This window comes from Heteronotia binoei, chromosome 6 (genome assembly GCF_032191835.1).
Source record: "Heteronotia binoei isolate CCM8104 ecotype False Entrance Well chromosome 6, APGP_CSIRO_Hbin_v1, whole genome shotgun sequence".
In the NCBI taxonomy this organism is placed as follows: domain Eukaryota; kingdom Metazoa; phylum Chordata; class Lepidosauria; order Squamata; family Gekkonidae; genus Heteronotia; species Heteronotia binoei.
The window spans coordinates 18,187,764-18,207,275 of NC_083228.1; the positions used below are offsets into that span (position 1 = coordinate 18,187,764).

Genomic DNA, 19,512 nt, shown 5'->3' on the forward strand with positions numbered 1-19,512 from the left:
AAGAAGAAGAAGAAGAAGAAGAAGAAGAAGAAGAAGAAGAAGATATTGATGATATTGGATTTATATCCCGCCCTATACTCTGAATCACAGGGTCTCAGAGCGGTCACAATCTCCTTTAATATCTCCCCCACCCCCATCAGACACCCTGTGAGGTAGGTGGGGCTGAGAGAGCTTTTACAGCAGCTTCCCTTTCAAGGACACCTCCTACGAGAGCTACGGCTGACCTAAGGCCATTTTAGCAGCTGCAAGTGGAAGAGTGGAGAATCAAACCTGTTTCTCCCAGATAAAAGTCTGCGCAATTAACCGCTACACCAAACTTAACTGCAACTTAACCGCGACCCCAAACAGAAACTTCTCTGTTACAAAAAGCCTACCTGTGTTGCAGAATGGAGTGGTTGGCAAAGCGACAGACTGTTGAGATGGCTGTGGTGTCACCTCCTCTTCTGATAATGGGAGGGGGGCAGTCGTTCGTAATTTCCTGTGGGAAAAAAGACACCCAAATAAAAAGACTGGAAGCTGTCACAGAGGAAAACTTTAAAAATGTGACATTCCTGCCTGCAGCTGGAGATGGGAAAGAGATCAGTTGCCCAGGATTCTACCACCTCATTTTTCTCATTGTGTTGACCAAGTATTATCCATTTTCCTGATCTCTCTGTGCCTCCTAACTGCGAGGACTCATTACTTGGGTATTTTGAATGAATTCTCCTTGTTCAGCTACAATTAAGGTGATATTTATGGATTGCCTCTGATTTGACGCATGCTGTGTAACTAATCCCCTCTCTTCTCTCCCCTCCCCCCCCCCAAAAAAACTCCAAGCATTTCAGCATTTTCAGGAATATTACAGCTCCAGTAATTGCTGTTGTAAAACTCCCCATAAAAGTATTGCACTGTAACAATTCCCAGGGCTGTAGTATTATCACATTTGCAAGCACAAATGTTAATAAAACTTGGTGCTTGGCCCCAAAATTAAAGATGCATCTTCGTCTCAGATTTGCTCTGGTTTAGCCACTATTCTCCCCAAGAGAGGGAAGGCAGCATGGTATGGAAGGAGAAGAAGACTGCAGATTTATACCCCGCCCATCTCTCTAAATCAGAGCCTCAGAGCGGTTGACAATCTCCTTTATCTTCTTCCCCCACAACAGACACCCTGTGAGGTGGGTGGGGCTGAGAGGGCTCTCACAACAGCTGCCCTTTCAAGAATAGATAGATAGATAGATAGATAGATAGATAGATAGATAGATAGATAGATAGATAGATAGATAGATAGATAGATTTTATTTGTATCCCGCCCTCCCCCACCGAAGCAGTCTCAGGGCGGCTAACAACTCAAAAGCAAACAGTACAGTAATAAAACATCGAGTTAGCATTAAAACATTAAAACCAATCAATACTTAATTAACAATTCTAAATCTGACAATAAATAAATAAATTTGGCGGTAACATTGTTGTTGATAACTATCGCTGTCAGTTGGCATAATAATAGCAGATCCCTGAACCGGGCCATTTTGGCATATTATACACTTATAATTCAGCTCCTGCCAGAGCTATGGCTGACCCAAGGCCATTCCAGCAGCTCTAAGTGGAGGAGTGGGGTATCAAACCCGGTTCTCCCAGATAAGTGTTGCAATGACCACTCTGACAAGAGTGCTTGAGGAGAGAATGCGTTCTGCTTGCCATGCAAGCAGCCTTTATTTTATACATGTTCCTCCGTTACGCAAAACCATTCTAGTCTTAAGACACAATGACATAATACAGCATCACGAGGAAGTCTGGCTTGCAAGATCACGTCTCGCTTGAGTCAGCAAGAGTTCACAATAGTTGTTGCTTCCCTAAGTTGCATTGTCAGGAAAAGAGGAAACAGAAGGCATGCTATGACATTAAAGGTTGTTGTTTTCCCCCCCAGAGATTTGCAAGCTTGGCGAATTTCTTTCTAGGTGGCCATTAGGTCAGGACCTGATCTGCCCAGGTTTTTGGGATACCAGTAGCCATTCTCATTACATGATATCTACAGATAAGAGTCTGCACACTTAACCGCTACACCAAACAAGCCTGATCATGGAAGCTAAGCAGGGACCATAATTGGAAAGCGGCAGGGCTGGCCCTGCCACTAGGCAAACTAGGCAACTGCCTAGGGCGCTGGCCTTCTGGGGGCACCAAATTGGATGCCCCCATGTGACTCAGTGACGTTGTCAGTGCAGGGGGAAGGGCGCCAGAAGTTTGCCTTGCCTAGAGTGCCAGACAGTCTAGGGCTGGCCTGGACAGGAAACCATTTGGAGTACTGTGTGCAGTTCTGGTCGCCGCACCTCAAAAAGGATATTATAGCATTGGAGAAAGTCCAGAGAAGGGCAACTAGAACGATTAAAGGGCTGGAGCACTTTCCCTATGAAGAAAGGTTGAAACGCTTGGGACTCTTTAGCTTGGAGAAACGTCGACTGCGGGGTGACATGATAGAGGTAATGCATGGGATGGAGAAAGTAGAGAAAGAGGTACTTTTCTCCCTTTCTCACAATACAAGAACTCGTGGGCATTCGATGAAATTGCTGAGCAGACAGGTTAAAACGGATAAAAGGAAGTACTTCTTCACCCAAAGGGTGATTAACATGTGGAATTCACTGCCACAGGAGGTGGTGGCGGCCACAAGCATAGCCACCTTCAAGAGGAGGTTAGATAAAAATATGGAGCAGAGGTCCATCAGTGGCTATTAGCCTCAGTGTGTGTGTGTGTGTGTGTGTGTGTGTGTGTATTTGGCCGCTGTGTGACACAGAATGTTGGACTGGATGGGCCATTGGCCTGATCTAACATGGCTTCTCTTATGTTCTTACCACTGAGGAAAGCTTTGCAGAAGAAGGCCATGGCAGCTTGACCCTTGCTCCTCACTTGCCTTGAAAGCCCCTTGCTGGTATCCCCATGAGCCAGCTGCGGCTCCAAAGCACTTGACACACTTATCCTCCCCAAAGAAGAATAAGAAGAATTGCAGATTTATACCCGCCCTTCTTCCTGAATCAGAGACTCAGAGCGGCTCACAATCTCCTACATCTTCTCCCCCCGCAACAGACACCCTGTGCGGTGGGTGGGGCTGAGAGAGCTCTCCCAGAGGCTGCCCTTTCAAGGACAACCTCTGCCAGAGCCATGGCTGACCCAAGGCCATGCCAGCAGGTGCAAGCGGAGGAGTGGGGAATCAAACCCGGTTCTCCCAGATAAGAGTCCGCGCACTTCACCACTACACCAAACTGTAACCACTCCACGAAGAATTAGTGAAAGATGAACCCTCAGGGTGCTTTCACACAGTGACTGTTTGCAAGTGGATATTGATATTCATACATAATAAAAATCCAGTCGCAAAGCGGATTGTTTAGTGTGTGTGATCGCACGGTCAAACCCAGATTTTTTTGGTTTTTTAGCCAGTGAAGGAAGTCACTGATAGCTATACTTGCTTCATCTTTCCCTGAGAGAGCTGCTCAGCTTTAAAACTTCGCAAGGTATGAGAGATGTGTGATGGAAGACCCCAGGCATGTGGGAACCTGTGGGGTTTGGGGCATTGACATCCAAGTAGGGGTTGAACCCTGTCCTCCATCTCATTTCCCTACCGCCTGACCTGTTATCTTCAGTAAGGAAAAAGGAGGGAGGGGAAGGACCCAAACGTGAGTCACGGTTCCCATGCAGGTAGATTTTGAGGCCGAGAGGGAAGAGGAGGAAGCTGGGAGAAGAAGCTTCAGGAGGCTTGAAGGCAAATGTGGATTTAGGTCTGTATCATTTCCAGAACGGCCACAAATACAGTGCTATATTTGTATAAATACATCCAAAGAAATAAAATATAAACCTGTTCAGTGCGGATGCACTTGAAATGCCTGCATTTCATGTTGGAATAGGGTTGCCGATCCCCAGGTGGGGGCAGGGGATCCCCCAGTTTGGAGGCCCTCCCCTGCTTCAGGGTTATCAGAAAGCACGGAGTGGGGAGGGGAAAAGTCTACTGGGCACTCCATTATTCCTTATGGAGACGGATTCCCACAGGGTATAGTGGAGAATTGATCCATTTGAGGCTCTGGGGGGGGCTGTTTTTTGAGGTAGATGCACCAAATTTTCAGCATAGCATCCAGTGCCTCTCCTCAAAACACTTCCCTCCCCCTTCTTAAAATTTATGGCGGCAGGTGACATACTCCAAATTAACCCTTTGTATAGCAAGATAGTATATTTTTAGAAAGAAGAGAGAGAAAAGTCGGGATGGTGATTGTAATTTTTATGAAGCTTTTTCTATGCTGTTATCTTTAGTTGTAAGAGCCCCGTGGCGCAGAGTGGTAAAGCTGCAGTACTGCAGTCGGAGCCCTGTGCTCATGACTTGAGTTTGATTCCAGCGGAAGCTGGTTCAGGTAGCCGGCTCCAAGTTGACTTCCATCCTCCCGAGGTCGGTTAAATGAGGACCCAGCTTACTGGGGGGGGGGGGGGAGTGTAGAGGACTGGGGAAGGCAATTGCAAACCACCCTGTAAAAAGTCTGCCATGAAAACGTTGTGAAAGCAACGTCACCCCAGAGTCGAAAACGACTGGTGCTTGCGCAGGGAACTACCTTTACCTTTTACCTTTATCTTTAGTTGTAGATTTATGCCTTGAATCTATATTCAGTATTTGATTTTTATTTCTTGTTGTTTATTTTGACCTTTTATTTTGCTCCTAATTATATACCTTACTTTCAAATGCTATATATTGAAATTTTTTGAAGTTTTTAAATAAAGCTTTTGTTTATTTGAAAAAAAAAAAACCACTCCCCAAGTTTCAAAAAAGATTGAACTAGGGAGTCCAGTTCTATGAGCCCCAAAATAAGTTGCCTTTATCCATTATTTCCAAATGGAGGGACAGCGTTTAAAAGTTAGGTGGTCCTTTTAAATGTGATGGCCAGAACGCTCTTCAGAGTTCAGTTGTCCTTGTCACACACTTGTTCCTCGCTCCACCCCCGAAGTCCCCAGATATTAAGTCGGACCTGGCAACTCTACGTTAGAAAGGGAGAAGATTGTATAGAGCCACTATACAAGTGGATCACCAACTGTACTTAAATTTCGAGTAAGCAGGGCTTTTTTTTGAGCAGGAACGCAGTTCCGGCTGGCATGGTGTCAGGGGGTGTGGCCTAATATGCAAAAGAGTTCCTGCTGGGCTTTATCGACAAAAAAAAAGTCCTGAGAATAAGTCTGGCATTATAACATTTCAGAATCACTGACTTAAAAGTATTCCAGTCTAACGGACTGGGTTTGAGCGATAGCTGCCTTTTACGGTCGACTTATTTTCTATCTGTTTGCAGGACGTTTTGCGCTGCTTATTACAAGCCATAAGCTCCGTATCATGCTATTGACATGATATAAATGATGGACAGCGGTGTCTGTAATAGTAATTATTATAAAGAACATTGTCTCCTGATCGTCCGCCGGCTTCGGTCTCCATTATATTTATAAGCAGCCCCTCAATGGACTGAGAGCTAGCAATTCTAGTGTTAGAGTAAATGGGGCATCGTATATATTGATAGCTTCCTTTTGCAAATGTTTGTGGATATCATGGACATGAACCCATTTTCCTTTTGTAATATTGTGGTGGTGGGAACAGAAAATTTGGAGAACAGTGACCAGGGGGGGGGGGAGACATAAAGCTTATAAGCAATCACAGCAGCTGGCTTGGAAGAATGAAATGAGCCTGATGAAAATCTATAGAATTCTAGAGCAAAAGGAGAAGCGGAGGGAGTTGATTTTCATCAGTAATGGAAGGTTTATTAGTTGGCACTTGAGCTAACAGGGATTAGGTCTCAAAGGGCAAAACGAAAGGATATTAGAAAAGAGCTCGAAGGAGATTTGATTGTGTAACTCTTAATTCGTCAGTTGCGGTTTATATTGCTTTGTTTGCGCGTAACACACCTCTATCCTGCCAACTGTTTTGTGGCAAAAAAATTGGGGCCAGTTCTTTGCTCCAGCACAGGGGTGGCCAAACGGCGGCCAAACCCGGCACTAGGGGTTCCAGCACCCCAGGCCGAGCCTTATGCCCCCAACCCCTCTTGGAAGTAATGTCATGGGGCAGCACGTGCTTCACATGAGTGCTCAGCCTGGCCCTCCCCAGCTTCAAAATGTGCTGGCAAGAGACCACAGCCTCTTCCTGGCTCCCTTTGAACCAGGGGAGGGCCGGGCTGAGTGCTCACGTGACGTGCGTGATGGGTTGGCGATGGACGGGGCGCCTGCTCCTGCCCCTGTGGTGAAGTGGCACCCCAGGCGGCCACCTACTATGCTGACTCCCATGCGCCAGCTCTGACTGCGGCTCAGGAGCCCCGTGTGGCTCTTTCACACATATCATGTGGCTCTCTAAGCACACGCTGCCCCCATCTGGCAGCTTGGAGAAGGCATTTGTTTCTTTCAATCATTTTGCCAACCCAAGCCAGCTGGCAGCTTGGAGAATGCATTTAAAATTGCTTTCTTGCCATCTTCGCCTCCCTCCCCCCTCCATTTCCTTCCTTCCCTCCCTTCCTGTCTTGTAGCTTTCAAACATCTGAAATTTTTGTCTTGTGACTCTCAAACACCTGTTGGTGTTCTGTGTGGGTCCTATGTTAAGGAAGTTCGGCTACCCTGCTCCAGCAGGAGAGATTCCCAGCATCACTTCATGTAATGCAAAACTTTTAAACTTTTTCTGAGATTTTTTCCCCCCATGAGGAGGTTCCGGAACTCCATTCCACCACAGTCTCCCAGGGGAAAAAAGCCCTGGCTGTACCTAAGTATTCATGTAGACATATCGTCCATCATAAAATATATGTTGACCTTTGAAGTGGAAACTGAGAAAGACCAGCACGCCACACTGTCAAATATTGTGGAATAATAATTAAACTCTGAATGGCACATTCATAAGTCTTGTATTAGTGCTTGGCGTTATAGTTGTCAATCCTCATTTTTAATCTCTCTCCCTTATAGTAATGTATCTGAGACTATACTAAAGATACATACAGAAACGCAGAAGGGAGAAAAAAAGATTTTGGGGTTCTGGGACTATTTTAGACATCATCTCGAACCATTCACGAATGTTCAGCAATAGAGACCGACAGTATTCGCAAGCCTTATTTAAAGCTGCTTAAGAGCTTAAACTGATAGAAGTCCGTAAAGCAACCTAAACCACTTTAGATGCTTCGATCAGCTTAAGGGCTTGAAGAGTTTTTCAGTTGTTGAGGAAGAGTGCAGTGTGGGAAAGAAGAATCTAGAGCAGGGGTGGCCAACGGTAGCTCTCCAGATGTTTTTTTGCCTACAACTCCCATCAACCCCAGCCACTGGCCATGCTGGCTGGGGCTGATGGGAGTTGTAGGCAAAAAACATCTGGAGAGCTACCGTTGGCCACCCCTGATCCAGAGGAACTCCGAAAGAACCTTCAGTTGGAGGAGAAGGTTAAAGAATGGTAGGGGATGGGGTGGAGTTGCTTTGTAAAATGGGCAGATTTGAAGGGACAGCAAACTGAGAGAAGCAACTAATGTCTCAGCTACCATTAAGACATAAAACTTGGCTAGGCATATATACCTCTTGAGCCAGAGGTCTGCTTCATAATTATCGGATTAAACCCTACTGAAGTCGTATCTGAGAAAGCCATGTCCCTTTTGAGTTGGTCATGTCTCCTTTAGAGCAGAGTGCATTAATGAGATATTTTGTATTCATCTTTACACTTCCTGTGTTCCATAGATGATGGAACCAAAGATGAGAAGAAGCAGCTAGTGTGAAAGAAAAAAAAAAGTCTCAGATCTTGCATATTCAATAAAAAGTTATCTGTCTCATTGCATTTGCATAAGGAGAGGCATGTTGTGTGGTCTCTTCTATGTTCTTGGTGGTGGTGAAAAGTGCCATCAAGTCACAACTGACCTATGGTGACTCCAGAAGGTTTTCAAGGCAGGGAAGATTTGCCATTGCCTGCCTCTGCATAGCAACCGTGGAATGCCTTGGTTGTCTCCCACTCATGTTCTTATCCAGATGCTAGGATGACACTCTAATCACCAGAACACACTGGCTACTTGACCTTCTTTCCTCTATTTTTTTTTTTAATTTCCATTTGTTTGCAGTTTCTCCCTTCTCCATTAGCGATAGGGCTGCCAATTCCCCGGTCCAGGTGGGGGTTCTCCCACCCGGGAGGTTCCCAACCTGCCAGCCCACACTGAGCCAGCAGGGGGAACCTCCCCCAATGTCGCTGGCGATGACATCGTGCGCTGACAACATCGTGTGCTGGCCGCTCTAGGCATTTCTGGGAAAATTCTATTGTTTTCCCAGATGCTCTAGCAATTTGGGAGGGAAAACTCTATGGTACAATAGGTACAATAGAGTTTTTCCATTCCAAAATGTTAGACCATCCGAGAAAACCATAGAGTTTTCCCGGAAATGCCTAGAGTGGCCGGCATGCGATGTTGCCAGCACGATGACATCATCGTGGGTGATGTCATCGCACCCCAGAGGCTGGGGGGGGGGACTTTGCAACCCTAATTAGCAATGAGCACAATGAACTTCCAGAAAAAAGTCATCTTGATGGGATTGTGCATATAGTCTGTTGAGGTTATTTTTGGGTAGTGCTTTACAGTGCATAGACCTGCACGTGTTTATTAGTTTAAAAAAAAAACTCAACAAAAGTTATTTCTCCCTTGTTCTCCCTTCTTGCTGATCTTCCTTCCTTTGAAACTTGCACTGTACTGTTCCTTTTTTTGCTGACATTTTTCTATAAAGCACATGTATATTGATGGTGCTACATAACACTCATGCCATGTCAACTCACGTAATGGTGGAGACATTGGTATTCCGCTGAGACCCTGTCAAGCGGTAGAACACCATGCAAACATCAGTAAGCTGACCATCAGGGCTTTTTTTTTTGCAACAGGAACTCCTTTGCATATTAAGCCACACACCCCTGATGTGGCCAATCCTCCTGGAGCTTACAGTAGGCCCTGTACAAAGAGCCCTCTAAGCTCTTGGAGGATTGGCTACATCAGGGGGTGTGGCCTAATATGCAAAGGTGTGCCTTCTACAAAAAAACAACAACAACCCTGCAGACCATCATTGCATCCCCCCAGCCAGATGAAGATAGTTAAATGCTTCCCTGCTTGTCTGGCCACTCAGAAAGTCTGTGACTAACTACTCATAAAAAGAAGGAAATTACCATTTCAAATGTCCTGGATGAAAGCAATAGCTCTGGTGTTCTGTGACAGTTATATATTAATTTAGCGGCTGGCTCAGCAATAATTTAAAGCTGTTTCATCTTTAGGCTCTGCTGCGTAATTCATTTTGATCTCCCCATATTCATCAAAGCTTGGCTTTTGTTTATGTTGTTGTCATGAGACAACAAGGGGAAAGTAGGAGAGACAAGATTCGGTGTCCCCCCCCCCCCCCCGCACCCTACTTCCCTGCTTGAGAGCATTTCTCTCCGTTTCCTTGTTCACAGCAAGATGTTGCTTTGCTCTAATTGTATGTGATTAATGAACAATCATTAGAAAGATGTCTTCATTGCAAAATTATTTAGGATTTTTTTTTGTCTGCATTTCTCTTTCATGTTTAATTCATTAATATCTGTAGGAATCGTGCAGCAGTGGCAATGTGGAAATAAGGAAGAGAACGTTTGGCAAATATGGGTTTAACACAGCAGGCCTGTTTCGTATCCCTTCTGCACAATTATAGCATATTCCCTTCCTATTCATTATGTACTACTTATGATGCCTCGGATGTTATAAATGCAAGCATGACCAGTTCAGCCTCAATTTAGAATGTTAAGAGACTGGCAAAATCCACAGAGTTTGCCTGGAGAATGGTAAAGCTGCAGTACTGCAGTCCTAAACTCTGCTCATGACCTGAGTTCGATCCCGGTGGAAACTGGGTTCAGGTAGCTGGCTCGAGGTTGACTCAGCCTTTCATCTTTCCGAGATTGGTAAAATGAGTCCCCAGCTTGCTGGGGGGAAAGTGTAGATGACTGGAGAAGGCAATGGCAAACCACTCTGTAAATAGTCTGCTGTGAAAACGTTGTGACAGCAACGTCACCCCAGAGTTGGAAACGACTGGTGCTTGCACAGGGGACTACCTTTACCTTTATAAAAGTCAAGCAGAAAGTTTGTTGGTTTGTTTATTTCAATATTTTAACTGCACCAATCCACCCAGTGACGGATCCGTAGGCATCAGAAACATAAAACACAATAACATTTAAAAACAAAGCAGAAAACTAATCCCCCCCCCCCAAAAAAAAAACCTAGCAGATATGAAGAAACAATGTACTGTGAATTCAAGTAAAAGCTATTGACAGCATTTCGTTCTCTTGTTTGTTTTTTAATTGAAACAGGAGAGTTTTAAGATTGTGTTGGATGGGATATGTTATATATGGGATTTGTTATATATAAAATTCTACTTTTCTCCCCCAAGGGGACCCTCTTTGGCTTACAAAAATATACTTTTAAACAATTTTACATAAACAATATAAAAAACCCCAACAAAAACTAAAAAGTGAACGACGTCCCAGGGTGATGACCACCAAGCTAATTCATCTGGCCAAGGCTATCAGGTGTGATCCATTGGTTTAAGAGCCCTTAAGCTCTTACCCTTCCGTTTGTACCCTATGCCACACTCTGGCTATAACTACATGCAGTAGTAAAGACAGGGGGTGATAAAACATTCAACCACGGTGTTTCAAGTTAGCAGCCTTCTTCCTGATACCCCTCCTTGTAGGCAAGAGCACATCTTTCAATCAAAGCTCCCAATCCAAATCTTTTAACGGTTAGATATCAAGCAGTGTCAGGCCCAGAGAGACCAGGAGCCTGTAAGCATAGGTGCGCAGTGTACAAGAGCTGGGAAGTTTAATAGAGAATCAACATGCTCTGAATGTAGGGTTGCCAAGTCCTCTGTGTTCTCTGGTGGGGGACATTCACGCTAGACACAGTGATGTCACCCGGAAGTGATATCATCATGCTGGTGACATTGTGCGTGTTCGCTCTAGGTGTTTCCAGGAAAACTCTATGGTTTTCCCAGATGCTCTACTCATTTGGGAGGGAAAAGCTCTATGGAACCTATTGTACCATAGAATTTTCCCTCTCAAATGGTTAGAGCATCCAGGAGAACCATAGTTTTCCTGGAAACGCCTAGAGTAGCCACCACACGGCGTTGCCGGTGCAATGACATCACTTCTGGGTGATGTCATTGCGCTGGCCACGTAGGGGGAGGTTCCCCCTGCCGGCCCAATGTGAGCTGGTGGGTTGGGAACCTCCCGGGCTGCTTGATTCCCACAGATGATGGTGCCTTACTCCCATGTCACAGACAGCTTGACTGCGCCTTGCCCACAGCTGGCCAACAAGTGCCTCTCCTCCCCTTAGCTGTCAGCAGCGGTGGCAGCCCATGGCCCACTCAAATGCTTCCCCTCCCTCCCCTCCAAGCCTCCTTTTCAACGCTGCTGATGGCTGCAAGGCCTTTCAGCCCACCGGTCTCCTTTTCGCTCCCTCCCAACATCCCTTCCCATTCCCATTCTATTACTGCCCTTCCCCAACAGCCTTTACAGTCATCCGGCCTGCTTTCAGTGTGGTGCTATGTGGGCCCTTCCGGGATGCTCCGGGAAAGCAGCGGCAGCACCCAGACAACATGGCCACCTCTGAAATCAGCACCCTTTGCAGCCTATTCTCCTGCTTCCCGGGAACCGCCACAGCTTTATCTTGACCTCCAAAAGCCACAAAGAGGGTCCAGGAGCCGCTGCCACTTCAGAGGCCATCCCACACCATCCCTGCCCATGGGAGGCTGGGGGAGAGCACCAGAGGTGCGGCAAACAGCTCCCAGACCTTGCAGAGGCCAAGGCATGGACACAGTGGTGGCAGCTCCAAGGTCAGCAAATGCGGCCTGGAAGTGGCGAGGGTTGGGTGCTAAATTTCGGACAGCTGTGGATCAGTGGGGTTCATGCCACATGGGTGTTGGTGGGAGGAAAGCTGCATTGGAGGAATATTTGCCACAGGGTGGGTGGGAAAGCACTGAGCAGGGGTGCAGGAATGGTTACAGGTGGGGGGAGAAATGGCAATGGTAGAGGGTCTTTCTAGAGCTCGTTGTATTTCTTGGCACAACTGGCCTTATTACTAGTACCTTGAATAAAACTTTATTGGTCTTAAAGGTACCACTGGACTGTGTTTGTTTTTTTACTTAGTCCATTTTTATCCCATTTCCCCCCCAATGGGGACCCAAAGTGTCTTACACCATTCTCATCTCCTCCGTTTTATCTTCACAACAACTCTGTGAGGCTGATTAAGCTGAGAGAATATGACTGCCAAGGTAGGGTTGCCAAGTCCAATTCAAGAAATATCTGGGGACTTTGGGGGTGGAGCCAGAAGACATTAGGGGTGGAGCCAGGAGACATAGGGGGCAGAGCCAGGAACAAGGGTGTGACAAGCATAATTGAACTCCAAGAGAGTTCTGGTCATCACATTTATAGGGACAACACACCTTTTAAAATGTCTTCCTTCCATAGGAAATAATGAAGGATAGGGGCACCTTCTTTTGGGGCTCATAGAATTGGACCCCCTGGTCCAATCGCTTTGAAACTTGGGGGGCTCTTTGGAGAGAGGCACTAGATACTATACTGAAAATTCAGTGTCTCTACCTCAAAAAACTGCTCCTCCAGAACCCCCGAAACCTCCAGATCAATTCCCCATTATACCCTATGAGAATCGATCTCCACATAGGGAATAATGAAGTGCTCAGCAGACGTTTCCCTCCCCCCCCCCCCGCCACCCCATTTCTGGCGACTCTGAAGCAGGGGATTGGCCTCTCTACTCACGAGTTGCTGCCAACTTCTTCATAGCAACACAGACACACCATCCCAAGAGGAAGCCTTTCAATTGGAGACTGAAGCCTCCGGAGGCTCAAAGTCACATGGTCCTCTGGGGCGGGGCTTCCCCCTGCCAGCCAGCTGACTGGGGTGGGAAGGAGTCTGGGAAAGCGGAAGAACCCCCACTGGGACCTGGGGATTGGCAAGCCTATGCCAAGGTCACCCAGAGAGCTTCCATGTCCCAAGTCTTTATTTTAACAGTGGCTGAGAAGTCTGCTGCTTAATTTTTCATAAAGTGCAGAATAGTTCCATTGCTCTCTTCAGGCAGCAAGAAAAAAAAGTATTTTTGAACATGTAAAATCACAGCGCTCCCCACATCCCACTAATATTTTGACTGTTCTTGCATTTCAGAACGTTTCAGGATCTTTCCAAACAAATGGATGTGTCTTACGGTACTGTCAAAGATTCGGCAGTGTACGAGTACTTTAAAGCCAAAGGGACAAATCCGTTAGAGCAAGACAGCACCTTTGCCGAACTGTGGAAGACAATCAGTAAGAATAATGGAGCTGATAACTGTGTAGCAAACCCTTCTGAAGGCATCAGGAAGGTAAGAACAGGCACATGGTTAGCTGGCTATAGACAGTTTGTATGTGATATTTCCACTTGGGATGGAATAAATCGATTTTACCATTTTGCGCTGGTAATAAGCAGCGAGACGCTTAACATTCTGAATCGCAGCGATGTGCGGTGCCGGTCCTCTTCAATAAGAAAGCTGGGATTCTAATGGGAACGGGATTGACCTCATCTTTGTTTTTTTGTGAAGGGCAGAACTAAGGTTGAAGCTTAGGAGACAATCAAAATCATGTTGCCTTTGATGATCCCACAGTTGGAACCCAGATTTCCAGTGGCGAACGGCAATTGTTCTGGTCCATTACAACGTTCGGTATGCTTCTGGTACATTTTGCGAATGCCTGAATCCTACTGTTTTCTTTCATCTGACTGAGATATTCAGTCCTTGTTCTCCAGGACAGTGAGCCGGTTAATAAGCCAATGGCTTGCATTCACCTCCTTCTAGACATGCATTTATTCATTTGGAACATTATGTCTCACTAGGCATGCTTTAGTGAAAATAAATCCAATCAAAATAAATAAATTTAGTAACGTCCACAGACAGAACATACAATAAGCAGCATTTCGGGAAGACAGCTGCGTTGAACTGCAGAAGAAGAGCGAGATTTTTGTCCTGTAACATCTTAGAGACTAACAAGGTTTTCAGGATATGCACTGAACTGGATAGCCCAGGCAAGCCCGATCTCATAAGATCTCAGAAGCTAAGCAAGCTTGACTCTAGCTAGTACTTAGATGGAAGACCTCCTTGGGATACCAGCAGTTTGGAAGACAGGGTCAGGCTTTATTCACCCATCTCTCTGAATATCCTCCAGACCCAAAGTAGGGGTCAGTCACCAGAGGTCACCATGACTTCCAGGTGCAGATGACACACATGCTCCTTAAAATTCTGTTGGTCTCTAAGGCATGCCTGGGTTCAAAATAAGCAGCAGAATCACATAGAAGTCTGCCAACCCATCCAAATTGTTACCCAAGTCTTTAATATAATTCCCACCTCACTCCAAATTCCATTTCAACAAAACTAAAGTACTTTTCAGACTTCTCCACTGACCTTGAATGAGCTTCCTTCAGAAGTGCATTCTGCATTTTCTCTTTGTCATTATGGTGCTGTTCCTCTGTTGCATTTGTTTTTTTTTTATATATAATGGGACAAGCCATAGGTTTGGTTTTGAGCCATGTCGTTCTCCCCCTCCCCAGAAGTTCAACTTCCAAGCCAAATGGCATTCTTCATTTGCCCACCCAAAGAACTGAGTTCTTTCCCCCATGTAATTCTATTCAGTCATACAACCAATTACCCACGCCTTCGCATCTCATCTACCACAGATACACTTTAAACATTTTTTAAAAAAATAAAATGTGTTCTGTGTTTAACTTAAAGTTGTTGGGATAGATCGTCCTGTGTAGTCTTAAATGGAATTTTCTAATGTATGGGAAATACTCTGAATATAGATTGTGCTATATAACTCCATTTTACATTGCATTGCTCTCTTTGATTATTCATTTTATTGCCTCCATAGCAAATTACATGGGCTGTAATCAACTACAGGCAATGGTGGAGCAGTTCTTTCTTTCTTTCTTTCTTTCTTTCTTTCTTTCTTTCTTTCTTTCTTTCTTTCTTTCTTTCTTTCTTTCTTTCTTTCTTTCTTTCTTTCTTTCTTTCTTCCTTCCTTCCTTCCTTCCTTCCTTCCTTCCTTCCTTCCTTCCTTCCTTCCTTCCTTCCTTCCTTCCTTCCTTCCTTCCTTCCAATTTTTAGCCTGCCCTTCCCGTAGAACATCCTTTCGCACAAGATGAAGTCTGTAAACCCTCTCTAGCTATATGGATTTGGTTTTGAACAGGGGTCATTTTGTAGAAAAATAGGTGGTGGAACTCATTAACATAACTCATTCGCATATGCCCCCCCACCAGCCAAAAACAACCCAATGCAAGGAAGGAGAGCCCCAGATGAGTGAGGTCTCCTTGGGCTGGCTAGAGATCCAGTCGACCAAAGCAGGCCTCGGTCTCCTGGGGTTCTCCTACCCCCTCCTCCCAGTCAAAAGGCCAGCAAGCCACCCACCACCCAAAATCACATAAGAAGTGGAGAAAGGGTGGTGCAGGCTTCTCCAGGGGTTTGTTGAGGGCTGCTGGGGGTGTGACAAAGCCCCTGGTGGCTGCCTGGCTGCCCGCTCTCCTAATGCAGGGATTGTTATGCAGCTTCACCTGCTATTCAATGGATAAGGTAGGTGGGGAGGAAGAGGGAGAACCCTCAGAAAGGTTCAGGAGCTGTGCTCCTGTGAGCTCCTGCTGAATCTGAGGCCTGGTTTTGAGCCATATCGTATCGAGCTATATCATGTCCTCTGTGTCACAGATGTATTCTAGAATCATGATAGTCACAGTTTTGCAGCGGGACTCACTTCTAACCTTGTGAACCTTTTGGGATTCTTCACCACCAGAGCAGCAGTAATGGGAGGCACTGGGTCTAGGCAACACTTGTCTCTTGGCATGCCATTCATGCCTGAGAATAAGCCAAAGCCCTGGGAACGAATGAGTGCAGGTCAAAAGAGGAAGGAATGTAACAGCTCTGCCCTCTCTTCTGCTTTGTCCGCCACTGGAAAGAGAGGAGGACCTCGCTGAGGTCATTGAGCCTCACAGCCTACCTACAAGAGTGTGACAACTCACCGTTCATGACATGAAAGAACCTGTTGATTTTAAGACTGTGGCAGGGTAGTTGGGGAAGGAAGCCTGTAACCGCTCCTTCCAGTGCATCTTCAACACTGTAGAACACCTCTTTCCACAAACTGCTGTGAGTTCCATGAGGATCTATATATGTACCCAGGGGTGGAGTTCTAACAGGAGCTCCTTTGCTTATTAGGCCACACACCCCTGATGTAGCCAATCCTCTAAGAGCTTACAAGAAAAAGCCTTGTAAGCTCTTGGGGGATTGGTTACATCAGGGGTTGTGTGGCCTAATATGCAAAGTAGCTCCTGCTAGAATTTCACCCCTTCATGTACCTGTTTTTTCCCTCTCCCACCAAGTTAATTATAATTTTGGGGTTGATTCAAATCACTGAAGGGGTAAGCACAGAAAGAATCATGCATCCCCTCCCCAAGTGACATTTTCTGATCTTCAGAGCAATTACCAGAGCCAGTTTGGTGTAGTGGTTAAGTGTGTGGACTCTTATCTGGGAGCACCGGGTTTGATTCCCCACTCCTCCACTTGCACCTGCTAGCATGGCCTTGGGTCAGCCATAGCCCTGGCAGAGGTTGTCCTAGAAAGGGCAGCTGCTGTGAGAGCCCTCTCCAGCCACACCCACCTCACAGGGCGTCTGTTGTGGGGGAGGAAGGTAAAGGAGATCGTGAACCACTCTGAGACTCTTTGGAGTGGAGGGCGGGATATAAACCCAATATCTTCTTCTTCTTCTGCGGGCCTGCTAATTGGCTTTTTTGGAAAAGGCCAGAGAGTGTTCTGGTCACAGACAGCTCTTGTCTTGTTTGACCTTCAATATAAGCAGAGAGAAATTTTCAGGACTGGGCGGAAAATGAAATTATAGAGGACATAACAAAGGTCAGTGGTGGTATTCCCCCCCCCCAAAAAAAAACAGCAGCAAAAATCCCATCCATGCTATTCATTTTTCTTTCCTTCCGTTCATCTGATAGCCTGAAGTCTGAATAGATGCCAAGAAATAATGTTTTCATTCCTGCCTTCCTGGGCATTGAATCTCTAAAGCTGCGAGTGACAATCCCACCGAAATCAGCAATGCGTAGAATTACAGTCTGATGCTTCGGTTTTGAACCCCTCATCTCAGAGGCCTGATTGTCACATTCATTTTTGATGCAGGAAAGTCACTTCAGTATGACTTTCGCCCATCGCTGCCACGTGATGGTGACTCTGGAGTGTGCCCCCGGCTTGCTGAGATCTGAGATTTACTGCGTCTTTGGGACAATGGTTGAAAACGAACCTTCCGCAGGAGGTGGCTCATCAGACTTCCTCTCCCTATGTGAAGCCCTAGTCAAAGAAAGATTTTCTGCAGGGGAAATGCATATCGTGCGGAACTTACCGTATCAGACATGAATGTTAAAGCTGAACGGTAGACTCCACTATATTGTGCAAGTAGAGACCCACAAAGAAATGTTTGCAGTTTGTGTCCTGGCACATATTTATAGATGCATCCCAGTACACTTAGTTAGGGTTGCCAATCCTCAGGTGGGGGCAGGGGATCCCCCAGTTTGGAGGCCCTCCCCTCATTTTAGGGTCATCAGAAAGTGGGTGGGGGAGAGGGAAATGTCTGATGGGCACTCCACTATTCCTTATAGAGACTGATTCACATAGGGTATAATGGAGAATTGCTGTGGGTATCTGGGGCTCTGGGAAGCTATTTTTTGAGGTAGAGGCACCAAATTTGCAGCATAGCATCCAATGCCTTTCCTCAAAACACCCGCCGAGTTTCAAAACGATTGTATCAGGAGGTCCAATTCTATGAGCCCCCAAAGAAGGTGCCCCTATCCTTCATTATTTCCTATGGAAGGAAGACATTTAAAGGTGTGCGGTCCCTTTAAATGTGATGGCCAGAACTCCCTTTGGAGTTCAACGATACTTGTCACAACCTTGCTCCTGGCTCCACCCTCAAAGTCTCCTGGCTCCACCCCCCCAAAGTCCCCAGATATGTCTTGAATTGGACATGGCAACCCTAGCACATAGTGTGTTATCCATAGTGCATTGGAATACATACTTCCTTGCACATTTGGATGCAGTGCAAAATGGACAATATCCCCAGTTATTTCTTAGTCTCTCTCCCCCTTCTATTCCCTGCAAGATGCCCACTTTCCAGAGACAGCAAGGAATGGAAGCACAAGAAGCAAACCTCGAATATTTATATTTCTGTGATGCCGCTTGATTCCTAAATGCAAAGCAGAGAAGCTTTAGCAGTTTCCTAGCGCTTTGCAATGTCTGGACTTCTTAGCCCGGAGCAAGAAAATCTCCTAAGAAATATTTATTGGTCAGTGAAGGCACTTGAGCCTTACTCACTGATGTGCCTATTAAACTGGTTCAGGTAGTTCTGCAATGCGCCAAAAGTTGGAATCTGACATATAGCACTTGCAGACATACTGCAAACCTTTGACAGGAACACGGTCACCAGGCAAAGTACCTTGCTCAGCTGTTGCAGTCAGACAAAACGTAGACTTCTCATTGGATTGCCTCAGCGGTCATTGTCAGGGTCCATGTTGAGCAGCTTTGAGCTTCTGCAGTAGCAACTTATTAAAAACACAGGAACATAAGAGAAGCCATGTTGGATCAGGCCAATGGCCCATCCAGTCTAACACTCTGTGTCACACAGTGGCCAAAAAACCCAAGTACCATCAGGAGGTCCACCAGTGGGACCAGGACACTAGAAGTCCTCCCACTGTGCCCCCCAAGCACCAAGAATACAGAGCATCACTTGCCCCAGACAGAGAGTTCCAGCAATACGTTGTGCCTAATAGCCACTGATGGACTTCTGCTCCATATGCTTATCATCCCCTATTCTACAGTGCCAAGTTGCTGTACCTTCACATGGTATAGTTGTTAAGAGGAGTAGACTCTAATTTGGAGAGCTGGGTTTGACTCCCCACTGTTCCACATGAAACCAGCTGGGTGACCTTGGTCAGTCACAGTTCTCAGAACTCTCTGAGCCCCACCTATCTCACAGGGTGTGTCTGTTGTGGGGAGAGGAAGGGAAGGTGATTGTAAGCCACTTTGAGACTCCTTTGGGTGATGAAGAGCAAAATATAAAAAAACAACTCTTCTTCTTATGGTTCCCAGTTGTTAACCGCTGAACTGCTTTTGGTTACCATCATTTAAATTTAATTTTTTTTAAAAAATGTTGCTATTACACTATTTCTACTTTTGCATGGTGAATTATTATTATTATTATGACATGGTATAATGGTGCTAATCTACCCAAAATGGGGAGAGGTGAGTATGGGGGTGTCCATAAATGGACATCAGCAGGGGTAGAATTCTAGCAGGAGCTCCTTTGCATATTAGGCCACATACCCTTGATGTAGCCAATTTTCCAAGAACTTACAAAAAAGACCCTTGCAGGCTCTTGAAGGATTGGCTACATCAGGGGTGTGTGGTCTAATATGCAGAGGAACTCCTGCTAGAA

At 45.9% G+C, this 19,512-nt stretch overlaps 1 protein-coding gene across 3 annotated transcripts in view; it reads left to right on the forward strand.

Moving 5' to 3' along the window:
• GRID1 (glutamate ionotropic receptor delta type subunit 1) overlaps positions 1 to 19,512 on the forward strand; it is a 1,287,113-nt gene that overhangs the window by 1,199,029 nt on the left and 68,572 nt on the right. For all 3 annotated transcript variants that reach the window (XM_060241077.1, XM_060241078.1, XM_060241079.1), the window contains exon 13: positions 13,175 to 13,370. In XM_060241077.1, coding sequence (XP_060097060.1) covers positions 13,175 to 13,370 — 196 coding nt within the window. The remainder of the gene's footprint in view (positions 1 to 13,174; positions 13,371 to 19,512) is intronic.